Below are 24,181 nucleotides of genomic sequence, written 5' to 3' on the forward strand. Positions count from 1 at the left end.
TTTATCGAAGATATAATCATGAATAAAATGAATATTATAAATGTATTTTCACAATTTTTGGCAATGGAAGATATGCTTTCAATTTTTAAATGACAGGTACATAAACTTTTTTACGTGTACGCTGTTTTTGTTTTTTAGATGCGAAATGAATGTTCATCGAAGATATAAATGAATATCATAAATGTATTTTCACAAAATTTTTGGTAGTGAAAGATGTGCTTTCAATTTTTGACTCAATATAGACCTTAATTATCAAATTGAACATTGAAAGTAAATTCTTTTTTAAATGCCGTTTCAAAGGTTTTTACCTTTTATCTAGAAAGCATAACATTGTTGACAAAAGCAAAGAGCTACTAGAACTAACAGATCACAATGATATGATGAATTTTAACCTTCTCCCTGCTGCCTAACCCTGTAACCAATAGAGAATGGGGTGCCAAACAGCTACTTCAGTGTGCTAAAGGTTAAACAGACAATATCTATGTATAAAATCTACACATATTTCTGTCTGGTACTGGTAGCTGCCTTGATTGGAAAAAAAGTTTGCAATACACAGGTATACATGTTGTTAAAGTTAAACCACAAAAACATTTACCGTGGAACAAAATATATAAAGTTTTATTGCAAGTTCATGCCCGTGGGCTAATTGCAAATACATGGTATAAACAAACGGAAAAATATACATGTGTCAGTGAACTGTGACTGACTTTGTTGTAACAATAGGCTACTGATAATAAATACGACTGTTGGCTATATCTAAACAAGCTGGGTTTGACTTCTTTTTTGGAGACAATGGAAGACGAAAAGTCCCACCAATTTGTGGGTTCTGCGATTTTAATGGAAAAGTAGTTTTTTGTTCATCCGTGAATGTGTTAAAGAAGGAGTATTTCGTGGTAACTTGTTTAAACAATTCGGTTCTTTCGTCATGGTTAACTGGACAATTGGAAATAAAATGTGTTTCGTCTTCCACCGCTTTGGACGTACAGTATTTACAAATTCTTTGGCACAATGTGTGATACAAGTTATCCGTTCAATGGCCAGGCAGTAGGTAAACTACGGTAAAAACAACCTCTCCATCTACCTATTGACATTTTTATGACCTAACATTCGGCCATAAGGTAGTCAACAGTACCGGAGACTTTGTTACATGCCAGTATGAATATCAATATTCTAATCATCACTAGAGTCTACAATGTCACAATATAATACCAACTTATACAGTTTCCTGGTTTCATTAGTGAAACGCATGTTGTGTAGTATATAACCACCTTTCATATCGCCTCATGGCGTAACACACCAGGTTTGTACTGAACACTACAAGCTGCATATCCGGACAGATATACATGTATATGATCCACTCACACCGGGAAGGACCCCTACCCCTACTCTTTTCGATAAGCGTGGTGGGTCCTTTTATATGCTCAAGGTGTGGCTCTCCTCAAGCATGGGACCTCCACATTTAACGTCCTATCAGAGGGACTTCCCTAACAGAAGCTAGGTACTCATTTTCACCTTAGTGAAGTGGGGAAAGTCGTGTACTGTAAAGCGTCTTTCCCAAGGGCTCAACATCAACTAGACAGGGGACCCTGGATTTGAACCCAGGACCTCTAGGTTCTGGGCCAAACACCCTGCCACTGCGACGCCACAGATGAAGTTATGAAACCCCTGCCAAACCATCATATGATATAGATATATATTTGACCCCATTAACTCCAGAATTGCTAGAAAGACCACACCCTCATAGTTGTGTATCAAATGACCACCTGAAATGGTCATGTCAATCTAGACCTGCTACATATACATAAGGCAATGATGCAATATCTAAATAAAGGTACATGTTGCCAAGGCTACAATAACTATTCTTTTAAAAGATTTTTTTCACAAGTTGCCAAAAAAGATAAACAATTAAGAAAATTCTGTCCATCTCTGATCGATGATCATTTTTTTCTGCCAAGTCAAGGTAATATTTTGATGACTTGCGTTTGATTGTTGTTTGGTTCTGAGACACTAAAAATCCAATCCTATTTTGAAAATGTTGCAATTTTGCAATCAGTATACAGTTTCTGTTCCAAAATAAACTAAAGTCTCTCCATTTTAATTTTCATCATCATAACATCAGTGCTGATACTGCAATAACGGCAGTGGGGGGGTTACGTTTTTTTAAAAAGGGAAGAAATCTGCATTGAGAAAACGTCTACAGGTACACGGACACGGACCATGAATCAGCTTTCGCCCCACTTTATGTTGTATGTTGTAGAAATTGTATATTGTTGTACCATAAATATGTAATGATATATGTTGATAGAGTTATTAGGACTCAAATGACTGTTTATCTCTGTTATATTGTATCTGACCCTTACCTCTTCCCTCATGACCTCAATGAAAAGCGGCCTGCGTGCCGATTTGAGCTTATCATGAATAAACAAAGGTTCAAACAAACAAACAAACAAACAACAAATAACTGACTTCAGCTGAAAGCCTAAAGTTTCCATTAGTAATTACATCATTACATCATTCTCATGCCGTAACCAAGATACTGTTCATCACTCCATGATGTCTTGAATCTCAGTGCACTCTGCTATAGGGCGTATTCAGTCACGTGACCCTCCCTCTAGCAACGAGCACTGGCGGCCATGTTGGTGCTCACTTGGTAGTGGAGCCCTATGGAACTCTCCGTATAAATAGCAGATATTTTCTACGCCATTCACAATTTCCCTTCGGAACGTTTTGTCACACAATCATGGTGTTTTGCCTCGTGGTCAGATGTTTGATTGGGACTGATAAAGCACACACTGATCGGGTAACAGTAAGATTGGTTTGGCGTTTCTCGTGTAGGTAAGGGAACATACGAAGGGACTAACGACTGAAACAAAGGTGGATTTCTGACATACGAACAGCGGATCTAAATAGTTGAAGTTTGAGAATCAACGTGAGTGTATGGAAACCTTTGTATCTGGTCGAAAAGCAAATTACAGGCCCGTTGTGTAACACAGTCGCGGCACCGTGTAGTCGTTGCTTGAGATCTGATTAAACCTCCTTGTTGAGATACGTTCGTAAACTGGCGGGTCTTTCAACGTCGAATTTTCCCGATCATAACATACTCCCTGTCAACAAAATTTTTCACGACACTGAAGACACTGTACTACGTGGTTGCAGGCCTTGGAACACTTGTATGCTGTGAACTGATTTTATGCGTACTCTGTAAACAGTTTAGCGGCCATGTTTGTAGGCAGCTGGGGAAAACATTTCCTCGCTCGTCGATAATGGGTTATTTCCAGTAGGTGAAATTGGATTTTTGTAGCGAAAAGGATGTGAGGCTCGAGACTCTTTGCATATAATAAAACAGCGATCAGACGACTTCGCATTCCTTGGAAATTTAGAGACCGTCGGACACCGAGAAACTTCGCTGCAGGGTGAACACCAACATGGCCGCCCACGGAGGGCAGGGGTGATGACGTCACGTGAATACGCCCTATACCCATCTCAGAACTCGAGATATATGATATTAACAGACTGTACGTCTTACATAAATCTTAACAAGTACTACCAGAAAAAAAAATACTCAACATACTTTAAGTACAATATTTGCATGTCGTAGGTTCAGTAATCGATTTATAGAGTTGTTTCTTAAATGCGAGATCGAAGGAGCTAGTTCCCTTGGGGGAGGGTGTGGCATCTTACCAAATGAATAAGTGCCGTTTCTCACTGAATGGCTTGCATGCCGTCACCTTACATTGTTCCTTGTCTGGATTGTCCAGTAATCTGATGGGTGTCAAGAGGGTAAAGGTGTGTGTGTGGTGGCCGGGTGCCGCCATTGTTTAGGGTACAGAATTAACGGCCACAAGTCAGCACTGTGCAAATATGCCCTATTTTCTACTACTGGCAATGGGGAGCAATGGTACCAGACTAACTACCCAGCTATAGGGAGAATATGAAAATTATGGGCTATCTTAACAATTTCAGTGGATCATTTCTCACTCATGTCAGTAAAATATAAATGCATAAGACGGTTACAAACTTTAGTTTGAAGACAGTGTCTTTTCAGTCTTGAGGAGCAACAAAATGTACGATACTCAACATTTGCTTTGGGACAAAATTTAGGATAAGACTTTCTGCCATGCTTTTATTTTATAAAATGACAATCTTTAGGATATGCAAAACATGTTCAAGTGTTCATGTAAACAAATGTATGACACAACCTGGTAATGCTTAATACAATAAGAACACAGCTATAAATAGTATAATACATAATTCTTTCAGCCTCGACCTTTGCTTCTTCAAATAGTAATTACCGTTTTAAATATACACAGTTTAACAGTAATTATAGTCGTCATAAGGGAATAAATTAGCACAGAAGAGCTTAGCAATCAACAAGCAATACTTTCTCTTTCCCATTAAAATTGTCATAGTACTGCTTCTTATTCTTTGACTATAAAAAGTTACTATCATTGGACTAGATACAGGGCAATGTAAACTAAAGGAATAATCTTAACCTCCAGCACACTGAAGTAGCTGTTTGGCACCCCATTCTCTAAATCATGGTTACAGAGTTAGGCAGCAGGGAGAAAGTTTAACAGCTTGACAACTTCATGTAAGGTATATTATAATATAAGGCACAATATATACTATGAAATGTAACTGGCTTGTATCACTCAGTTTCCATGTATATTCTAAACCACATAGGCTTCATTCCAGAATAGTAGTAAGTTGCAATTGTAGGTACCCTAACTAAGGACTGAACATTGTCCCTCGTGTAACCAATACAACTTTGATGAGTGAACACAACAGGAAGAGATTGGGGCTAAGTTCAAAGTCAAACCAAACAGTTATCCAAACTACTGTAAATTCATTTATTTTTGCAGGGATTCGATTTTGCAGAAGAAGGATAAAGGTGGTTTCAGCCCTGTTTTAACTTTAAGTTTGGGATTGAAACTATTCTGTAGTACAGTACTAATACAATATAGTATTTAACACATATTCGCAGTGTCATGAATTGACAAACTGTGAAAACAACACCGCTGCAAACATATAAAGATTCACAGTACCGTAGTCACTATCAAATTTCTGTTCAAAGATCTTTCTCCTTCTAAAAGATATACACTGCCACATTGTCATACTCATATTGTCGTAGTCATATCCTTGCTTATTGCTTTGAAAATATGTCTTCCTCTTTGAAAACACGTCAGTAGCTGGGGGGAATGCACGGGCCAGTTGACGAATGCATTAAATACTGACGTCATGTATGTGTCAAGAAAGGTCAATGCCTACTGATCTGAGGGGGGGGGGGCAAGTTCTGTCTATTTGCAAACGCATTCAACAATCGCTAGCTAACTGAAAAGAACACTATTGTAACAAAAACAGTGCAGGGTATATGGCTTTCGTCCCAAAAGCTGGACTTTGAATGTTTTTAAACATTTGTATTGAGAAGTGAAAGGTTATCGATGTTGCCATACAGACTTGTTTGCATTTTGGGAGGGTGCCGGTTACAGGCTGATGCCAAATCACACAGCAAACCCAACAACTGTACAGTAGTATATAATAGCTAAGGAATAACCACTGCGTTTCATACAACCTGGAAAAACTCGAGTTCATCTATAGATTCTAAGGTAATACCATTGGGTTTGTCCTCTTAAATCAGTAACCCCTGAAAACTCAAGTTAAAAATAATCAACGTTTTTGGAAATCATGAAAAGCCTTTGGTTATTCCTAATCCAGAATTCTAAGGCTTTATCCCAACATACAAAAGAATTCTTTGATTGGGAGTCCGAGAGTCAAGTCAAGTCAAAGCCTTTATTTTTCCTCGAAATACTTAGCCTCTCCAGATCTGGATATCCCTTTTAACATTCTAACAGATCAACTAAAGATAAAATACATGTACTAGACGCCAAGTCTGCATTCAACCCTAAACCATGCCTGTGCACAACAAAGGACACAATTCTATAAACACTAACATTTTTTCCACATACCTTGACATGGCAAAATGCTTATGACTGGCTCGTTACATATGCGTATGAGCTTGCACAATATATCCCGCTAAAAAGTGACAGTTGGCTTTTGCATACATTGATGCATGCACACACACCAATCACAGGTTCCAGCCAATTGGAATTACAGGACAAGTTTAAAATCATTCAATCAGAAATCTGTCTTGTCCTAATAATAGTGAGAATTTAGAGTTATCAGAATTTGTAAATGCTTATTTTCTACAATGATTTCCTGGGGATTGTTGTTCCCAATAAAAATGTATGAGCAACGTCACAGCGTAGTCCAGGAACTGGGTCAATGGTTAGAATCTAAGACATTCAGGTTACCTACACACTGAGTAACAACACATTCTTTCATCTTTCACAAATACCTTATTTCAGTTCCACAAGGCGAGAAATATACTTCAAGATTCCAGTATTCACACACACCTTCTAAAACATATACTTATCAACATCATTCTTATCATATGAAAAGTCTATCTTTTGGATTCCAAAATCAAAATAGCTATTTTCTAGTCATTCCTGTACATTTTGAAATATTGAGCTAAAATTCCATCACATGAAGGGACGACTTTATAAACCAGGTATCAATTCTTCATCAATCACCACAATGAACTACGAACAATAAAATTTGAATTCAATAATTGTTGAAGAAAACTATTCAATGAGAAAACATTTCAAAATAAAGAAGTAATTATGAAATCTACCACTAAGTCGCTACAACCAGCGATTTAGAAAATCTGGGGGAAAAAAATCTGCTGAAATTGTTAAATGAGCTGAAACTACATTTGCATAAGTCCGAATCTCACGGTCACTGCCAAAATTAACTATAACCGAATCCTCCAAGGCCTCTACTGTCAATGAAAGGTCATGATCGGCGACCTTTCCGAGATAGAGACATATATATACACTTAACGGGGAAATACCAACATGACTCATCAACTAACAAGTCTGTTACCATGCCCCCTACCCATTACTATTACATGCGGACAGGGAGATTATATTAATGAAGGCGTGGTCTTCACCTTGACCCGTGCCACAACTATTGATAACATTCCGCTACGTTGATACCCAGTGTGGCAAATGAAGAGAAACGCGGCGGCTAGCGCCCAGGTGTCGTTCTATCGCCAGCCCCAGTCAGATGACATCAGACCCTCCGACCATGATAAGGTTGGGTTTGTTCAACACATGGACGGTCCCCTTCTGGGTACACACATGTGATGAACAACAAAGCTGTACTAGCAACGCCCTAGTTGCATAGCCGGGGTTCCCCCTGTCTAGATGAAAAACTCAAGTCTTCTTAAAGGCAGTGATCAACTTAATCTTAAGTCTAGCAATGTCTGTGGAATTATAACACTGGGTAGAGAGGGTAGGGTCTGTCCGGTAGCCCCGCGGAAATGAGGAAACGCTAAGCAAGCTTTCCCGAAACATGCACACGGGTCCATATGATGACATCACGCCCTAACCCCGCCGCTTGCCCCCGCGGCAGTCCCCAAGCACAACCAACCCCTAAAACCTCCCCATCCCACGTTCGATTCCCACTCATAACTCCATCAACACCAAAGGAGAATCCAGCGCCGTCCCAGATCACAAACTTACATATGGGTGTGGATTTTTTTTCCAGCGCTCACAGCTTGAGTTTTATGCAAGAAGGGTGGACGACGACTCATTTTCTTTGACGGATGTTTCAAGCATGATAATGAGAGTACAAATTCGGCATATTGTGTCAAAATGGGTGGTATTCTAGAGGAATGACCGATCTAGAGGTAGGAAAGTTACCTACGGTGCTGGTTGTGGGGTTAAATTGTCCGGTTGTGCTGCAGAATCCGTCCTGTCCTGGCTGGCCACTACTCCTCCCAAATTTTTCCAAATTTACACGTTCAAGATGGCGGCCTCTTGCTCATGCGCAGACGTCTTTGAGCGCAATTTGGTGAAATCTTGACAAATGTGTGTGTTTTTATGACGTTTTGTGCAGAGCAAACACCTCAAAATATACCTTTCTGGACATATTTTAACCAAAATGTCGTGTTTTCGGACAGAATAATAATCTAGGAGCTCGTGTTCCGTACGGCAAAGTCTCGTAAAGTCTCAGACAAAAGTTCCGTGAGCCGCCGAGACCGGAAACCTGGGCGAAACCAAAGGCTCAAACAATATGGGGATCTTTTCATAATTTTATTCTCATGAATGCACATATCAATCAATTAATTTGCAATAATTAATGTCATAACTTAAATATATTGAATAGATATATTGCTTAACTATAGTATCGACATATTTTTCGAATTTCCATAAATATCAATCGAGTTTACGAGTTTCCTAAAAAATTTAATACCCTATTTTGGTAATGCAGGGGACCTAATGACTTCCGCTGTGGCGATTTCTGGGCATTTCGTTTTTTGTTTCGATTATATTTGAGACGATGGCGGCAGCCCTGCCTCACTACGGCGAGGATTCGCGCTCGTTTCACGACGGTTTCAGCGACGATTCGAGCACCATTGACGGCGACGAGGACAGAGAGTTCGACAACGAATCCGACGAAGGTAGGACGTGGAGAAGTTCTACGGGGTTAGGCCGTAGGGCGGCCGAGAATTTTGGGGGCGGGCTGGCGCTCTGTGTGTGCTGCCATGCACACGCGCCCTTCTCTACCACCTTCAATGTTTACAGAAATTTTGTCAATTTTTCGCCTTTGTCACTTAAGATACCGCCACCATGTACACCCCTATGTTGTGTAGAGTAAATCTTACTTACCTGTGGATCAAATCTGGTAGAAAACCCGCCAACTTGTACAAGAGGGCTGCGAGTTCTTGCTCCAAAATGAGAAGGCACTGTATCAAAACAACGGATCCGCACCTGAAAGATTCAGCTGTAGAATTCAGCACCTGTCCTCCAGAAGTTACAATCGCCGGCATGTTGTCTGACAAAGATATGTGGATCTTCCCTGTACCCTCAGATAGTTTCGTGTTGTCCAGAAACATCGTTGGATTTTGAATTTGAACTGTGGACAAGGTGCTTGAATCAGAACCGTTCTGATTCCGTATAATTTGTTCGTAACTGTGGTTTTTAGTGTGCTCTTTGATTGCCAAACATAATTTTAAGGGCATTTTGCATTAAGGTGCCTGAGTAGATTCCTTCATTCGAATTTTACGGAATTCATACGATTTTTGTTAATTACATATGAAGTTAATGGAATTCATGCAATCCACCACTCTCAAGTCTGTCAACGAAACATATAAATTTTACAGAATTCATAATATCCACTACTAAAAACATACAAATTTTACAGAATTCATACAAGTTTTATCGATAACTTAAGTGTCGTATCATACTATGTATTCGGTAAAAGTCTTATGGATTCCGTAGAATTCAAATGTTTCTTAATTCTTTCAATTCCGTTAAATTTGTATGTAATGTCGCATGTATTCTGTAAAACTGATATGAATTCCGTAAGATTTGTAATTTTACTTGGGCACTCCTGTTTTCACTACCCAAAGATAACACTAATGTGTAAACCTACATGTTTTATGATTCTGCAGTTCTTTTGTTCAACACGTGTGACATGGTTTATCATAATTTGCCCTTAACACTTTGCCAGGCTCAGATATTGAATATTCCAATTGTTAAATTCAATGTTGATGACATACATGTGTATATCACAAATTGGTGCAAGATTAGTAGAAAGAATTTCTTATGTCCATGCATGCTGCTTTCATTAGGATGAACAATAACTTTTCATAATGTTATTATGCACTTCAGCACTTGTAAATGCAAACTGCACTTGTAAATGCAAACTTCAGCACTTGTAAATACAATTTTGTCTGGCTTTCCATTTTGTCACGGTTTCTTTATGTCACCAGTTGGCAACATAAGGAAACCATGACAAAATATAGAAAGCCTAACAAAAACGCATAAAAAGACGTCAAAAACATTAGCCGAAACCCAGCCTCTGCTTGGACAGTAGTGAAGATTGACCTGACAAAGAAAGTTTTTTCTCCCACAGATACGGAAGATGCCAGCGAGACAGATCAAGTCAAGAGGGAGGAGCAGCATACTGAGATGAAGGAACAGTAAGTAAATTACAAACGGCGACATCTGCCAAAGATGAAAATGTTGCCTTAATGTTTTTGACATTGTTCACACCTTAAGGATTTTTAAATGTCCAAATTTCTTTTTGTGTCTCAAAGTCTGACTCTCACTATGTATAGGTCGTGTTTGTTTGGTTTGATGTATTAATGAAGTGATTTGTTCTCATTTCTTCCAGGGTTTACAAGGAAAAACTGGCACATTTGAAGAAACAACTGGAGGAGCTCAACCAGCATGGTACACAATCTAATTGATTCTACCCTGGGTTCCAGACTGTTTATCGGGCCTTTTAGCCGATTCTCTTTAGCCGGTACCTTGCAGTTTGTTTCTTCCGGCGGCACAGAGACCCCAGCCCGCCGAACCCTAATTAGCGCACCGGGGGAGTTCTAGCCGGGGAGTTGACCGGCCCTATCTAAAAGGGGTGCGGTTCACTCCCACGGGCTCAACTCCCCGGAGCGTTGATTAAGACTGGGCGGGCAGACTGTTCTCTGGCCACCGTAGGAAATCGCTAGCGACCCGGTACTAGTCTGGCGCCCAGGGTAAATTGATTCTAAAACTAGTAAAAGTGTTATTGATGCAATTGTGGTCTATTAAGCTGTAGATGTAACTCAATGTAAGGGATGCCAAAACGTACTTTGAGATTTAAGTCGAAAAAGTTTACAGAGAGTGAGAGGAATACATGTACATGTGTATGAGTAGCAGAAGTTTATTTCTGTAACTTAGAATTCTGGATTCACCATTTCTGGTCAGCCAGTACTAACACAGCACATTTTGTACATTTCTCTACTATATTTACAGAAACCAACATGTAGTTGCTTAAATTATACATCACGGCATTGAGATGGAAAAGAATATTAGAGCTAATTGGACGACAAGGCAAAGACAAAGGTCATATAAGACCAGTTGAAAACAAGCTGATTATGTCTAAAACAAGCTTACATCTTAGAGCTTATATATTGTTTGTACATGTTATATTCCCAGTAAACCGCCTCATGGCGTAACACACCAGGTTTGTACTGAACGTAATCTCCCATATCCTACACATACAAGCTGCATATCCGGACATATTTATTTCATCCACCCACACAGAATGGACCCCTTGCCTACTCTAGTCAATAAGTGTGGTGGGTTTTTTAACAAGGTGTAGCTCTCCTCAAATACGGGACCTCCATTTTACGTCGTATCCATTTTGTTGTATCATTAGCTTCACACCCTGAGTATTTGAAGAGGTTAAAGAGACTGGAAAACCAGAACAAGGAGAGGTCCTGGATGGCAGAAATCATCCAACAGTTTGAAGTAAGTAATGTCAAACTAAAGGCATAAGTTTAACCCTTTCTCTACTGACTTATCCATTGTATACAATTGATGTGTGGATGTACCATAGCAGCTAAAGGGTAAGGTAGCAAATAATCGCTCGATAGATCATAGCAACTGTTTTAGTGGTATGATTTAAGAACATGAGGACATTTCTTGATTTGACAAATTGTTCAGACTCTAGCTTTGAGTCAGGTCTGTCTCCAGGCTTTTAAACTTTCCCGTCCCACTCATTGTTTGACAGCCATCTTGATTTTTATTGTCAAATCTGTTATTTCAAGCTTACAAAGATGCATTTACATAGTTTCATGTCATGAAGTTCAGATTTTGGTGAAATGTTTGTCCGTCCCAAGACACAAATTTCCGTCCCGGGACAGAGGGACGGGTCCTGGAGACAGCCGTGCTTTAATATACAATGATAGCAGTATCTTGATAAAGTCAAGATGTACTTAACCCATCTTACCTGTTGACTGTATTTGTACTATCACAGATAGAGACAGTTGAGAAACAGTACATCAAGGAGAAGAAAGATGCTGTCAGAGAATTTGATGTGAGTTTCCGTTACCTTATAGACACTAAGTTAAAGTGAAACTTAATCAAGTAAGAAAACAAAAAGAGAGAAACAGTGTTAACTTAAACTCTTAAGTTTATGCGTCATTTACTGTGAATTCATTTATTTTAGAGGGATTTAATTTCACAGTAGGAAATGAGTTTTTTTCACTGTTTTAATTTAAGTCTGAGAGGTAACTTTAACACTCTCTTTTTAGTTGTTAACAAGGATGCCTTAAATGTATACAGTGCTATGGATGTGAATGTTAGCCAAGAATGAAACTTTTTGATAGTATATGGAGACTTCATTTATACATTTGTACTTTATTGTTTATACAGTATCAAGTGTGTATACGAGTATAACATTATCTTGCATACTTATGTTGCGTGTATTTTCTTGTTGTTGTTTTTATTCAGGAAGAGAAAATAAAGCTGAAAGAAAGCCTGATCCAAGAGCTTGAGGAGAGAAAAAGGATGATAGAGAGTGAGAGAAATACTATGGAACTAACCGGAGGTACTCAAGCATACTTCTTGGCTTTAGATCATTGGGCCATGTTGATTTGATTATGTGGATGACGTCCTCTTGGAACCCAAAAGCTGATGCGAGCGTGCAAATAAAATAAAAAGCTTCGCAAAAAAAAGTTGCCTTCATTATGAAATCTACGTGGTCAGGAAGGATGAACAAAACTAAACACAGAGTATGGTACACCGAAATATAGATTCTTCTCTTTTGTTCTTTCACATCTTCTTCTTTGACTTTGAAATTGACTTTGGCAGTCAACGACATCAGAATCCATTTTCCAAAATATAGTTTTTTTTTTCGATTGACAGCGTAGATTTTGTCATTTTGCAGCTGCTTTGCAGCTGATTTATAGTATGGCTGAAAACTTCTTTTTTTTTGGAAACAGACGACAACTGATGCGCGTGTGGATGTCATCCATATAATCAAATCATGTCCTTACTTGTACTAAACTAAAGAATAGCATGAAAATACTTTTGAATGTTTTTTTTCCACTCAATTTAAACTGAAAAGAGTCATTGATATGCACATGATTGAAATTAAAGAGGTAAAAAAAAGTTTACAACCACCCCTCCTGAGATTTTGAAATGGAACAGTCCTGATTGGATTAATATGATGGATTTCAGATTCTACAGAGGTGAAACCAGTGCTGACCAGAAAGCTGAGGAGAAGACCCAACGAACCTCTGCCCATCCCGGACAAGAGAAGGAAACCTTCCCCTGATATCCTTTTACACCATTTTACACATCATTTACTGAAAATTCGTTTATTTTTGTGGGAATTTGATTTCGGTGTGAAAAGGGGGTTTTCACAGTATTGTAAGTTTGCGGTCGAAACAATGCTGTAGAAAAAAAACATATTGACTGTGTCATGATTTCACAATGAAGAGGCACCTTGAAAACCGGGGAAAAAAAACACCGTGAAAATCTGAAGATGTACAGTATTTCTTTTATTGCATAGCAATGTTTGGTTAATTTACAGGCATCAGAAAACATAATTTTCTTTTAGTCCAAATAGTTAACTCACTTCAAAGAAGCAACTATGAAAGAAAAGAAAATATATCTCGATAGATATTTAGAAAAAAAGGAAATATCTGAGAAAAATTGACCATTCACATGGGAACCTTTCACCAAAACTAAAATGTAACTTGGAAGTTTGGTGATCAATGTTGAAAAACAGTTTTGTCACTTGCCAATATTTGATACAGTTTACTGATAGTTGTCGGGATTTCCCTATACATGTAGCTCAACTGGTAGCAGCCTCACAGTTGAGCTCCTGGTTCAAGTTAGTAGCTAACTGGGAGACCATCTCGGTTGGGGCTGCACCCATCTCTCGGAAGAGACATAAAATGAGGTCCCATTTTTAAGGAGATGCCTAAAGGGAAAGGGCTAGCAAGTCCTCCCTGTAAAAAATATACCCTGCTACTGAAACAGCAAGGGAACTTAATGCCCTGTATGCCACTAGTATAGGCACTACAAGGGTCAGAACAAATGAAGGAACAAATTGATAGCTGTTTACTTGATAATGATATACAGTCAAACCTGCCCAAGGCGACCACCCGGCGGACCGAGCAAAAACGGTCGCGATGGACAGGTGGTCGCCATGAAGAGGATTCCACTCACATGTTTCCAGGTCGAGGTTTTCAAATACAGTACGTAAATGGATGGAAAATTATGTGAATTTAGACAGCATGACCCCCACCAGGTTCAATTCTCATTGACAGAAAGATCCTCCAAAAATTACATTTTCCGTTATCGTTGTAATAATTGTATGCCGCTACATCGTGTAAAAATTTTCGTCATAATTTTGACTACAAAACAATGGTTGCCTTGATGATCTCGCAGCGCCCTTCTGCATTCACACGTTACATTAAATAGTACACACACACACATGCACATCATCGAAGTTGTAAGGCCTAAGACAAATCCCTAGAAAACATCTGCTGGCCCTAGCCTTTTTTGGGGCGCCGATGGATAAAAGGGGCAAAAAGTTTGCGATCGGACAACTAAAGATGAAAACGGAACGGTGTGATTTCGTCGCGCCGCCAAGCTCTGTCAGTCTGTGCGACCGCATCGAAAGGTAAGTCAGTGCAGCAGAATGCACAGCGTCCAACAAAGGTTTGTGAGATTCATGGAAATAAAAAGAAAATGAGAATATTAATTTTCATCAATAACTAGAGTATTCGTTAATGTTCATACACAAAAGCATCGTGTTTTAGAAAGGTCAGCGGTACGCCAAATCCAAGCCGCGCCAAATCCAAGATGGCGTCGGGACCAAGGAACAACATTTCTCGCCCGATGTTTTGCCCGCCGCGAAGTCATTTTTCGGCGGAATTTAGTAAGACACAGACACATTTTTGTTAAAAATACAAGAAATAGATAGTAATTTGTGTGAAATCTGACTTTTTGACGCCATGCACTACGTATTCGTTTTGAAAATTGAGTTTAAACCGAACTGAGTTTGCGGTAAACTATAAGATTACGATAGGCACAACAACATCACAAACATTTGTCTTTACAATGTTTATAGGGGGAACGTTTTATTAAAACACTTCATGGAGGAATCGGTGCTATAACATTGCTATTCCATATATTTTTGTCCTTCAAAGTCTTGAAAACATTTCCGTGAAATCCGACAGCAAAATGATCCGATGTCACCACACGCTTGAAAATTAGGCGGCCGCCATGGGCAGGGATGGTGCTCTGTGCGCTCCCAATTCGTGGCGGTCGCGGTCGCGTTGGACAGGTGGTCGCCTTGGGCAGGCAGCTTAATGCTTGTGCCTATGGGGAAAATTTTCGGGACCGAGAAAAAGCGGTCGCCATGGCCAGGTGGTCGCGTTGAAAAGGTGGTCGCCTAGGCAGGTTTGACTGTAGTAAGTTTCCTTAACAGTTGACTCACTAGGTGCCCCTCAGCTGAACTTGATGTTGTCCGACGATGACGTACTGGAAGACCTCAGGATTGTCAACAAAGTGAGTAAACAAAATTGTTTTGTCAACAAAGAGAGTAAACAAAATTGTTTTGTCAACAAAGTTAGTAAACAAAATTGTTTTGTTAACAACTTGTTTCCTTATGTTATGATATATTGCAATTTATGATCATGAGAGTCACATCTTTTCTGATGTTTTCTATGTGATAATAAGTTTAGATATGATAATGTAATGTTAATAGCATTATGATGCTAACTGTAATAATTCTAACATCATCAACTTTCTTTTATTTCTCCAGGGGAAAGTCTCATCCAAGAAATCAATACGTAAGTTGGAATATGTTTTCCTTACCAAATATTGAGTATATTGGGCAAAATTTTTGCCGTGGTTTTAAGTTTGCGCTTAAGAGTTCACCGTGAAAACTGCAAACATAAAACCACCGCAAACATTTCTGCTTTTACAGTACCTTGGTAGAAAGTGTATGAATGAGTGTACTAATCTGTTGTGGTTTCCATATTTAGACATCAGTCCTCCAGCTAGCCCCCCCTCCCCACCAGTCAACAGCTTTGATGCAAGGATCGAGGAAGGCAGACTCTTTTACGACAAGAAATGGTAGGCTGGCCTGTCCTTCATAATCTCTGTGTCTGCTAGTGCTAGCTGTAGAGTTTAGATTATTGCAGGAAGACACAATGGACAGGAAAACAGACACTAGTAGTAATTTACTATAGCAAGATTTTGCAGATGGGTTAAGTATACAAACTGCAAGTATGCAACACTTTGTGGCTTCACTATCTACCTAGACAAGTTACCAATATAGAACTTAGTCCTAAGAAAATGGAGATTTTTTTTCTGAAGTCAACCTGCCGAAGATATTGAAGAAGTTATTGTTGAAAGAAAACGTTGGTACATATACATGTATATGTTAACCATGTGTGCCTGGGACCCAACATTGTCTGAAGCAAAACTTGATAAAATCTTGCTGTTACAAAGAAACTTGGTCAAGTTTATAATGGACTATCACATGTCAAGTTGAAAGCCTTCAAAACTTCAGACCTGTATCTGTATGGTAATAGCTGCTATAACCACCCTTTAGTGTAACACACTAGCTTTGCGGACTGATCCTGACTGTCCATCACAATTAGCAGTTCAACCATGGTGATTATTGGTTTGACCAATGAGGGATGAGGTATACTTATGTTTACCTTCATGGAGGGGAAACAATGTTTTTGCCCCGTTTCTTCCTCTTCTTCTCCAAACAAATAAGGTCAATAAGCTTGCCCAGGCTGCTGTCACCATGGCTACTGGTAAAGTAGCACACACCCTGTGGTGTTCAATTTCATTGTGTAGCAAGTGGCAGGACAAAGCTGGAGGGGCTGGTCACCACATATATGAATGTGTTTCAGTAAGACTAAACAGCAGTAGTTTAGGCTAGGCCATGTGAAGGTAAACATGTCCTTGTTTGCATTTAGCAAAGAATTGTCCTCATTTCCTGCTGGTGTGTTTTACCTGCCGTAGGTACCACAGAGGCCAGACGGTGTACGTGGAGTCCAAAGACAACGGGAAAATCAGTGGTACAATCAGCTCAGTCGGACAGAATGAGGTGAGACCTTTGACTTCCTTTGAATAAGGCGGTTCACAGTTTGAAGATTCTTAGCATAATTCATTTTGTTCATTCAGAAATTGCTAAGACTTTAGCACGTGAAAAAATTGCGATAGTTTGTATATTTGTGTGTTTGTATTTGTAACTTTGAGTGGCGTCGGATGGCCAAGTGGCCAGGCTAGCGGACACGAGAGCGAGGGGTCATGTGTTCAATTCCTGATATTCCTGGCTTGACGTTGTGTCCTTGGGAAGGACACTTTACACAACTTTCATCAGTCCACCCAGTTGTTAATGGGTACAAGACTTCAGTTTCACTTTCAGTATGTAAAAGGCAGTGGAAGGAGAGGGATGGGCTCTGTCTTCCAATACTGTGCCCTAGACACAGTGGATTAATGACTCTACTAGTCTAGGCTATGGGACCTTAACCTTTTTTTTATTTGTAAATTTGACAATTTCTATGTTTCTTCAGGTTTGGGTGAGAAGATTATCAGACAACTCGAAGTTCCGAGTTTACGTCAGCCAACTGCAGAAGGGGAAATACTCCATCCGCAAGAGAGCAACATAGCCTGGGATTTTTTCATCGACAACATAATTATTTTTGGTACCACTACTTGCAACAATCCACCCTCAAGCTGTTCAAAAGTCCAGGTTTTCCTCCACACTGAAAAATGGAACAATCCAAAACGGTGCTGTCATGAGAGTGTTACAAACATGTCAGTCAAAATGGATGACGTTGTAAGCTTGGATTGTTGTGGAGGAACTTGGATTTTTGGTGCAGTTCTGAGGTACTCTGGATTGGAACAACGGTTTCCTAGGAGATAGAGCCAGCATTATTACTAAGTATTACTAATATTTCTATGAGCATATTTTCTGCACACTTCTCAGTTACTGACAGATCCAGTTCAGTGTAGCATATTGATTTTGTTATTGTTGAGTAGTTTTCATAATTATGGTTTCCATTGAGTCCACAACAGCAAAACTATTTCCACTACAACCACAAGTCTCAGAATCAATAGGCGAATTTGAACCCCACAAACTGGTTTTGACATTGGGGGGATTTTGTCCACACACTATGTCATTAAAGTTTGTAAAGAATAGAATGCATTTATACAACATTTCCCTAACCCTTACCGGTGTCCTGAGCCCAGTGTCTTGCAGGAATTCACTTCCTGCGGGCGGCCCGGCGTCAACACATATGCCATCAAACGTTTCCGCATATCCCTATACAATGTCAGTGGCTATTCCCCTTTCTCACTTGTGTAAAGATAATGTTAAAAATGGCTTCTAATTTTGTACTTATCTGTGGTAAATCAGTCAGATTGTAATCAATCACCAGATCCCTTCGGGGTCGGGGAATGTCGTTCAAATGTGTTCTATTCTTAACAGACATGTGCGATGACATAGACAATTTGAGAGCAAAGTCTCCTCTCTGACAAAACCAGATTGTGTGGTGCAAATTCGTCTATTTCGGTAGATTCATCTCATTCCAAGGAAAACATGAAATAACATGGCAAATAAACGACTTGATTGAATATACTGTAACTAACTATAGTGATGCAAGATACAGTGAACAACAAGATCATTAGTACCCCTTATAACTTTTCAGTGGTTTTGTTCTTCTTTAAACTACTGGGGCAAGTTAGAATCATTAGTATAATTACACATAGTATTTGTGAAATTTCATGGTTTAAAGATACTTTATTTATGCTTTTACTTAAAACCCATGTACAGAATTTTTTATTCATTTCACTGGGAAAATGTCTTGTTCAGTCTGTTTTTGCAAATGAGATCAAACCACTATTATATATTTACAACTGACAAAGGATTTTTTTAATGGTTCAAATTCCAATGTGCACATTTGATTATTTGTAAAAACAACAAATGAATGAATAATTTTGAGGTATGAATAATTTTGTTGTTAACTGTACATTTACGGTTACCAGGAATGATATTCTTTTGCCATGTCATCTCGTCATAAGTTATGAAAAAAAAAGGCACCTCCAAATGTGTGTAGATTTTTAAGGAGTCTCATGCTAGTTAAGTATCTGTATACTTTTTTTTCTGTAGATAAACTGTGTAGTACATAATTATAATAGATGAACAACAAGTTGAACTTCTAAATTGTGGCGTGTACACTCATGCTGGCTCTTCTCCTTGGAAATCCCATGAGACAAGAAACTCAAAGATGTCCATACCTCAAGAGTACTGTAGTTTTATTTGTACATAGCAGGAGATTTATACAATGAATTTGTACATTCTTTGATTAGATAGTTTTTCCTGACATTCCAAGGAGAGAATATATTGTGTGTGGACCTGAGTTTATCATTACTGACTTTCTGTGTCGGTTTTCGTAGCACCATTTTTATTATACAAGGTGCTGCAAAAGTGCTATTGGCCCCCTGCTGTAGCAATGGTATCTATCAGATTCCAGCAAAAAATGTCATTTCTTCACAGTATTTTCCTTTAATTTGTAACTGCTGTAAAGTCAGCAAAAATTGCTACACAGCCAAGTAAAAACTAAAATGTTGTCCTGTATACTATGCATGTAGCTTTACCTGTACATGTAAACATATAGTGCTACATTATGTACAATTGCGTAACCAGCAAGATTTGAAATGTACCAATTGAAAGTATGTAAGAAACAACATTTTGAGGCAGAAAACTGAACAGTTCAGTTACCATTGTCATTTGAAAAATTTATTGTTTTACTTTATGAACTGTTTTCTTCTTGACACAAGCCTTTTCTTTACAAATTTTCAGTTGTATTTTTCATTTGAATAAACTTTCCACAAAAATGACCCTAGGACATACTGTCACAGAAAGATAAAATTGACACTACCATCAAAAACAGCCACAATATGTTTCTCCCTCTTATGAATGAAATTTCTGCATCTTATCCCACTTTTAAGACTGTAAAATAGATGTACCATTGAGGACTGATGCATGTAACTTTTGACGAAGTTTCTTTGTAACAGCAAGATTTTATTAAGTTTTGCTTCAGACAATGTTGGGTGCCAGGCACACATGGTTAACACCTGTACCAACATTTTCTGTTAACAATGATTTCTTCAATATCATCTGCAGGTTGACTTCAGAAAAAAAAAATTCTCCATTTTCTTAGGACTAAGTTCTACTGGTAACTTGTCTAGGTAGATAGTGAAGCCACAAAGTGTTGCGTACTTGCGGTTTGTACATTTAACCCATCTGCAAAATCTTGCTATTGTAAATTACTGCTAGTGTCTGTTTTCCTGTCTATTGTGTCTTCTTGCAATAAATTAACTACGACAATTTGTCTCTCTGGTACCTTTTCATCACAGCGTAGCTGCTACTTTGAACAATCTAAGGTAAGGCCATGTTGATTTTGATTGTATTATGAATGACATCTGCGCGCGCATCAATTTTTGTCCATTTCCAACAACAAAACAGTTTTCAGTCATACAGTATTACTAAATCGTAAAAATCGCAAAATGAGAACATACATGCTGTAAATTGAAAAAAATATATGGACACTAATGTCGTAGAAGGTAAAAGTTAATTCCAAAGTCAAAGAAGAAGTTTTCATATCTTTCGGTATACCATAGTCTGTTTAGTTTTGTTCATTCTTCCTGACCACATAGATTTTATAATGAAGGCAACTTTTTTTGGGCCAACCTTTTTTTTTAATGGTTGCATCAGTTTTAAGGGTCTCTGGAGAATGTCATCCATATTCATTATCAAATCAACATGGCCTGCACTTTAAAGAAAATAGAGAAAGGAAGTGTCACTTGGGTCTGCAGAAGGGGTTTGTCACTGTCAAGATGCTGATTGCAAAGTCTTGCACTTGAGATTAAATAAGATTGACTTCTGACTTAAGTCAAAGGTCCAACGTACCTAATCTTACTTAGGTTATACATGTGGTCCCTTCTCTAGATAGAAGTACATGTAATTTAGTCAGGGTGAAAATTTGACAAGGTTGCACTGGTGCCTTAGCCTGAGTACCAGCCTTTTTAGCTTTCATCCGCTCCAGTACTCTACACCTGGACTTCAGCTGTTTGCAGCAGACTGTAGGAACACCTGACCTTCAGCTGCTTTCATCTGCAGTTGGTTTATTTTCATCCTTAGGGACCATCAAGTACACTTTGCCTGACATCACCACCTGGGGATATAACAATTTATACAATCATATCGACACATGCTTATAGAAGGCAATTTCTCTCACGGTGACCATAGACTTGAAAATGGTTTTCTTCATAGACAAGTCGTACAGGTAGCAAGTGTAGTACAGTGGTTAGTGACCCTCCCTCTGGACCAATTAAGTTATGAATTTGAATCCCAGCTGTTTTACTTTTCATGCTAATTACTGGAAAGGGTACTGGAGGTTATTAGTAATCCGTTGTTCATTGTACTTGTCGAAATAGTGAGGGGAATTTGCCTTGTACAATTAACCTGTCAATACTATACATAGTGTTTGTCTTCCCTAGCTGTCACGACCAGTGGAAGACTAGCTCTTCAGTGAGCTAAACTGTATTGAGAACTTTCATAGATACCAGCAAACCATCCAAGTAGAATCACTTAGACGTAATACAATACACAGAAGTATTTTGAAGGAAGATGCATTTAAAGACTAGCCTGAGTACCAACCTCCGTAGTGACCGCTGGCTCAAAAGAATTCGCTTGCTAACCACGGAGTCTGACCCTGCGTGTATCCGTAACGGCTGTTAGTCAGATATTCGTTCCGATTTTGAACGAGCTCGCTGATTGGCCCCATTCCCCTAAGCTCCTCCCCATGCCACACTGTTCTTCGTAACGGGTAGGTTCTAAGAACTGTTGCCATGGCGATTCTTTCAAAACTGGACCCGACCAGGGCAATAGAGACACCTTGGAACGAAAAATGGCACCGAACGCAGCTCGAATTCCCCTCATTACGTGATAATGAGACAGCCGTTACGGATACGCGCAGGGTCAGACTCCGTGGTTAGCAAGCGAATTCTTTTGAGCCAGCGGTCACTACGGAGGTTGGTACTCAGGCTATTTAAAGACAACAAATTATGCTGTGTCTCGGGTGTCCATATCCTTAGCCTCCTTTGTAGACTTCTTGAAGCGGCAGCTTTGATTTTTGAGGGCAATTTTTTACACAGGCCAAGGTTCTCTAATGCCGGCTTAGGGAGTTTTGTGGCTGACGGAATTATGTCATGGAGAGAGGTATTTCTTCCCCTCGGTATAATTCCATCAGCCACAAAACTCTAAAAAAATCTTGTATCAACACTCCCCAAAAAATTTACGCCGCCACTCCAAGACGTCTGCAAAGAAGGCTACATTTAGTATAATTTATGCTAACCTTTGAGGTGCCTGTTGCTGTACATGTTGTTGAACACACCACGACACTCTTCCTTATGTCCAGGATTTCCACCGCTGCTGTCACAGACTCATTCACATACACTGCAGATGGGCAAGAGAAATGTACATTGCAGCGTCCATATACATACTGTATAACTACATGTATTTTTAAGATAGTTCAGACTCTGGTAGTTCCTAGAGGCACATACGGTAGCAACTTATAGCAAGTTTCCTTGCTGTTTCAGTACCAGGGTATATTTTTACAGGGAGGCGTTGCTAGCCCTTTGCCTTTAACATGCTCAAGGCACCGCCTCAGAACCCCCATTTTATGTCCCTTCCAAAAGAGACGCCCTAGGATTTTTGGGGAAAAGTGAGTAGTTCACAGTTCACTGCATTCTACTTTAACGGTGGAAACTAGCCGTGGCAACTGTTGTAGGTCTTCTTTTGCTTCTTGCAGTCTTATACATAAGCCCTGTTTATAGGGATAAATTATGTATGAGACTGCAAGCAAAAGAAGCCCTCTAACATTCGCCGCTGCTAGGTAAAGGAACAAACATCACTGTCCCAAATGTTAGTGATCAAATATTTTCAATGATGACATTTTTAGCAGTTGACCAGTTTACGAAATTGCAGTAAATGCATTTAAGTTCACGTGGTTTTTATTTCGCGCTAAGGCAAAAATGGGGTTATGGCGGTGGTTTTAAATTCTTGGCAGCGCTATAATAACATACAGCTACAGTGTTGGATAGAAATGTTTGCGGTAACTTTAAGTTCGTGAACATAAAACCACCGGAACATACATGGAGCGGGAAACTTGATGTCCTGAGACATGAATATTGCCCCTGGCCCTGGAAGCTTGGTCCCCAGTACAGCAGATATCAACCTGAGAAATCCACATCATACAGAACTATCAATGTCAATGTTTAGAAGAATAACTGTTTGTTTTGCATTCTAGACATAACATGTAAATGTACAAATGAATGTCTCCATAGAAAGTAACATATAACTTGAGTCTTTTTATATTCTTCTCAAAAAATCAACTTTCATTTTTTCATGGAAGAAACCATTGATAGTAACATTAACATGACTATTAAACTACTTAGTAGAGTAAAATGTTCGGCTAAATAGGAACTGTAGAATCTGTGTCATGTATATCTCGTGTTATGTTGATGATTTCCTGCAATATTTAAGTCAAAATTAAGACAATTAATCATGTATCAATGTGTACGTTCTAAAACTATGACCAAAGAGTAATAATCCTTATTAAAGATTAACAAAACACGCTGGTGTATAAAAGAAACGAGCTTAATTCGATTGATAAACATCACCCGTTAATGAGAACGCCGTGGACGATGCAGCGCCCAAAGCGGGTTGTCTTAGCGTACTCCTCGTCGAGGTGAAGCGGGTTTGTATCCCCACACAGGGACGAGAAAGTCAAAACGTCGTCTGCAGAGAATGTCTTTGTCAGTTCCGCAGAATCCCCCGTCTTGAAATGGTATCTCCTGTTGGTGACGGTACTTCGAATGCATGTTGAATGTTTTGTTGTTAAAGATTTGTATAGAAGACGTAACATTGTCCATACGGGTGGTCACAGAGAAATAAAATACGGCAAAATATGAGATTTGGTCCGCTCCAAAATTTCCCGCGGCGCCATGTTGGGGTGAAAGGTCAAAAAGAAAATTTCGAGGAATCCATATATTCTAAGGGGTTTTATACAAATAAACGGAGCATGTAAACAGGGTAATTGCATGAATATTTATTCATAATACAAACAAATATTATCTTTTAATTCTATTTATATTCTTAATTGTTTTTTAAAGTGATTGATATTGTTTATCTTATGAATTATGAGCACCATCACACCCCTTTTATATTGTGCGACATTCCTAGG

The 24,181-nt window shown here is 39.0% G+C and overlaps 3 protein-coding genes across 7 annotated transcripts in view; 1 reads left to right on the forward strand and 2 right to left on the reverse strand.

Annotated features, from left to right (window-relative positions):
* Positions 1 to 8,067, reverse strand: part of LOC136439859 (serine/threonine-protein kinase TAO1-like) — a 35,176-nt gene extending 27,109 nt beyond the window's left edge. For 3 of the 5 annotated variants that reach the window (XM_066435525.1, XM_066435516.1, XM_066435497.1), the window contains exon 1: positions 7,768 to 8,066. The gene's annotated coding sequence lies outside the window, so the exon portion shown is untranslated. Of the gene's footprint in view, positions 1 to 7,763 lie in introns of all 5 variants that reach the window. The other 2 variants (XM_066435507.1, XM_066435533.1) reach the window with 2 other exon arrangements.
* A 301-nt stretch (positions 8,068 to 8,368) lies between these two features.
* On the forward strand, positions 8,369 to 20,262 carry LOC136439917 (sin3 histone deacetylase corepressor complex component SDS3-like). Its single transcript, XM_066435586.1, has 12 exons — positions 8,369 to 8,524; positions 9,982 to 10,048; positions 10,243 to 10,301; positions 11,269 to 11,360; positions 11,869 to 11,928; positions 12,345 to 12,441; positions 13,074 to 13,169; positions 15,346 to 15,416; positions 15,673 to 15,700; positions 15,896 to 15,986; positions 16,890 to 16,974; positions 17,444 to 20,262. Exons 1-12 carry the CDS (start codon positions 8,404 to 8,406, stop codon positions 17,537 to 17,539), a joined length of 963 nt encoding a protein of 320 aa, XP_066291683.1. The 5' UTR covers positions 8,369 to 8,403; the 3' UTR covers positions 17,540 to 20,262.
* Positions 19,171 to 23,997, reverse strand: LOC136439938 (hydroxyacyl-thioester dehydratase type 2, mitochondrial-like). The gene is made up of 4 exons (XM_066435619.1): positions 23,619 to 23,997; positions 23,091 to 23,173; positions 22,292 to 22,392; positions 19,171 to 21,109 (listed from the first exon to the last, which is right to left on the reverse strand). Exons 1-4 carry the CDS (start codon positions 23,861 to 23,863, stop codon positions 21,035 to 21,037), a joined length of 504 nt encoding a protein of 167 aa, XP_066291716.1. The 5' UTR covers positions 23,864 to 23,997; the 3' UTR covers positions 19,171 to 21,034.
* Positions 23,998 to 24,181: the final 184 nt, after the last annotated feature.

The sequence above is a fragment of the Branchiostoma lanceolatum genome, chromosome 1 (assembly GCF_035083965.1).
Source record: "Branchiostoma lanceolatum isolate klBraLanc5 chromosome 1, klBraLanc5.hap2, whole genome shotgun sequence".
Taxonomy (NCBI): domain Eukaryota; kingdom Metazoa; phylum Chordata; class Leptocardii; order Amphioxiformes; family Branchiostomatidae; genus Branchiostoma; species Branchiostoma lanceolatum.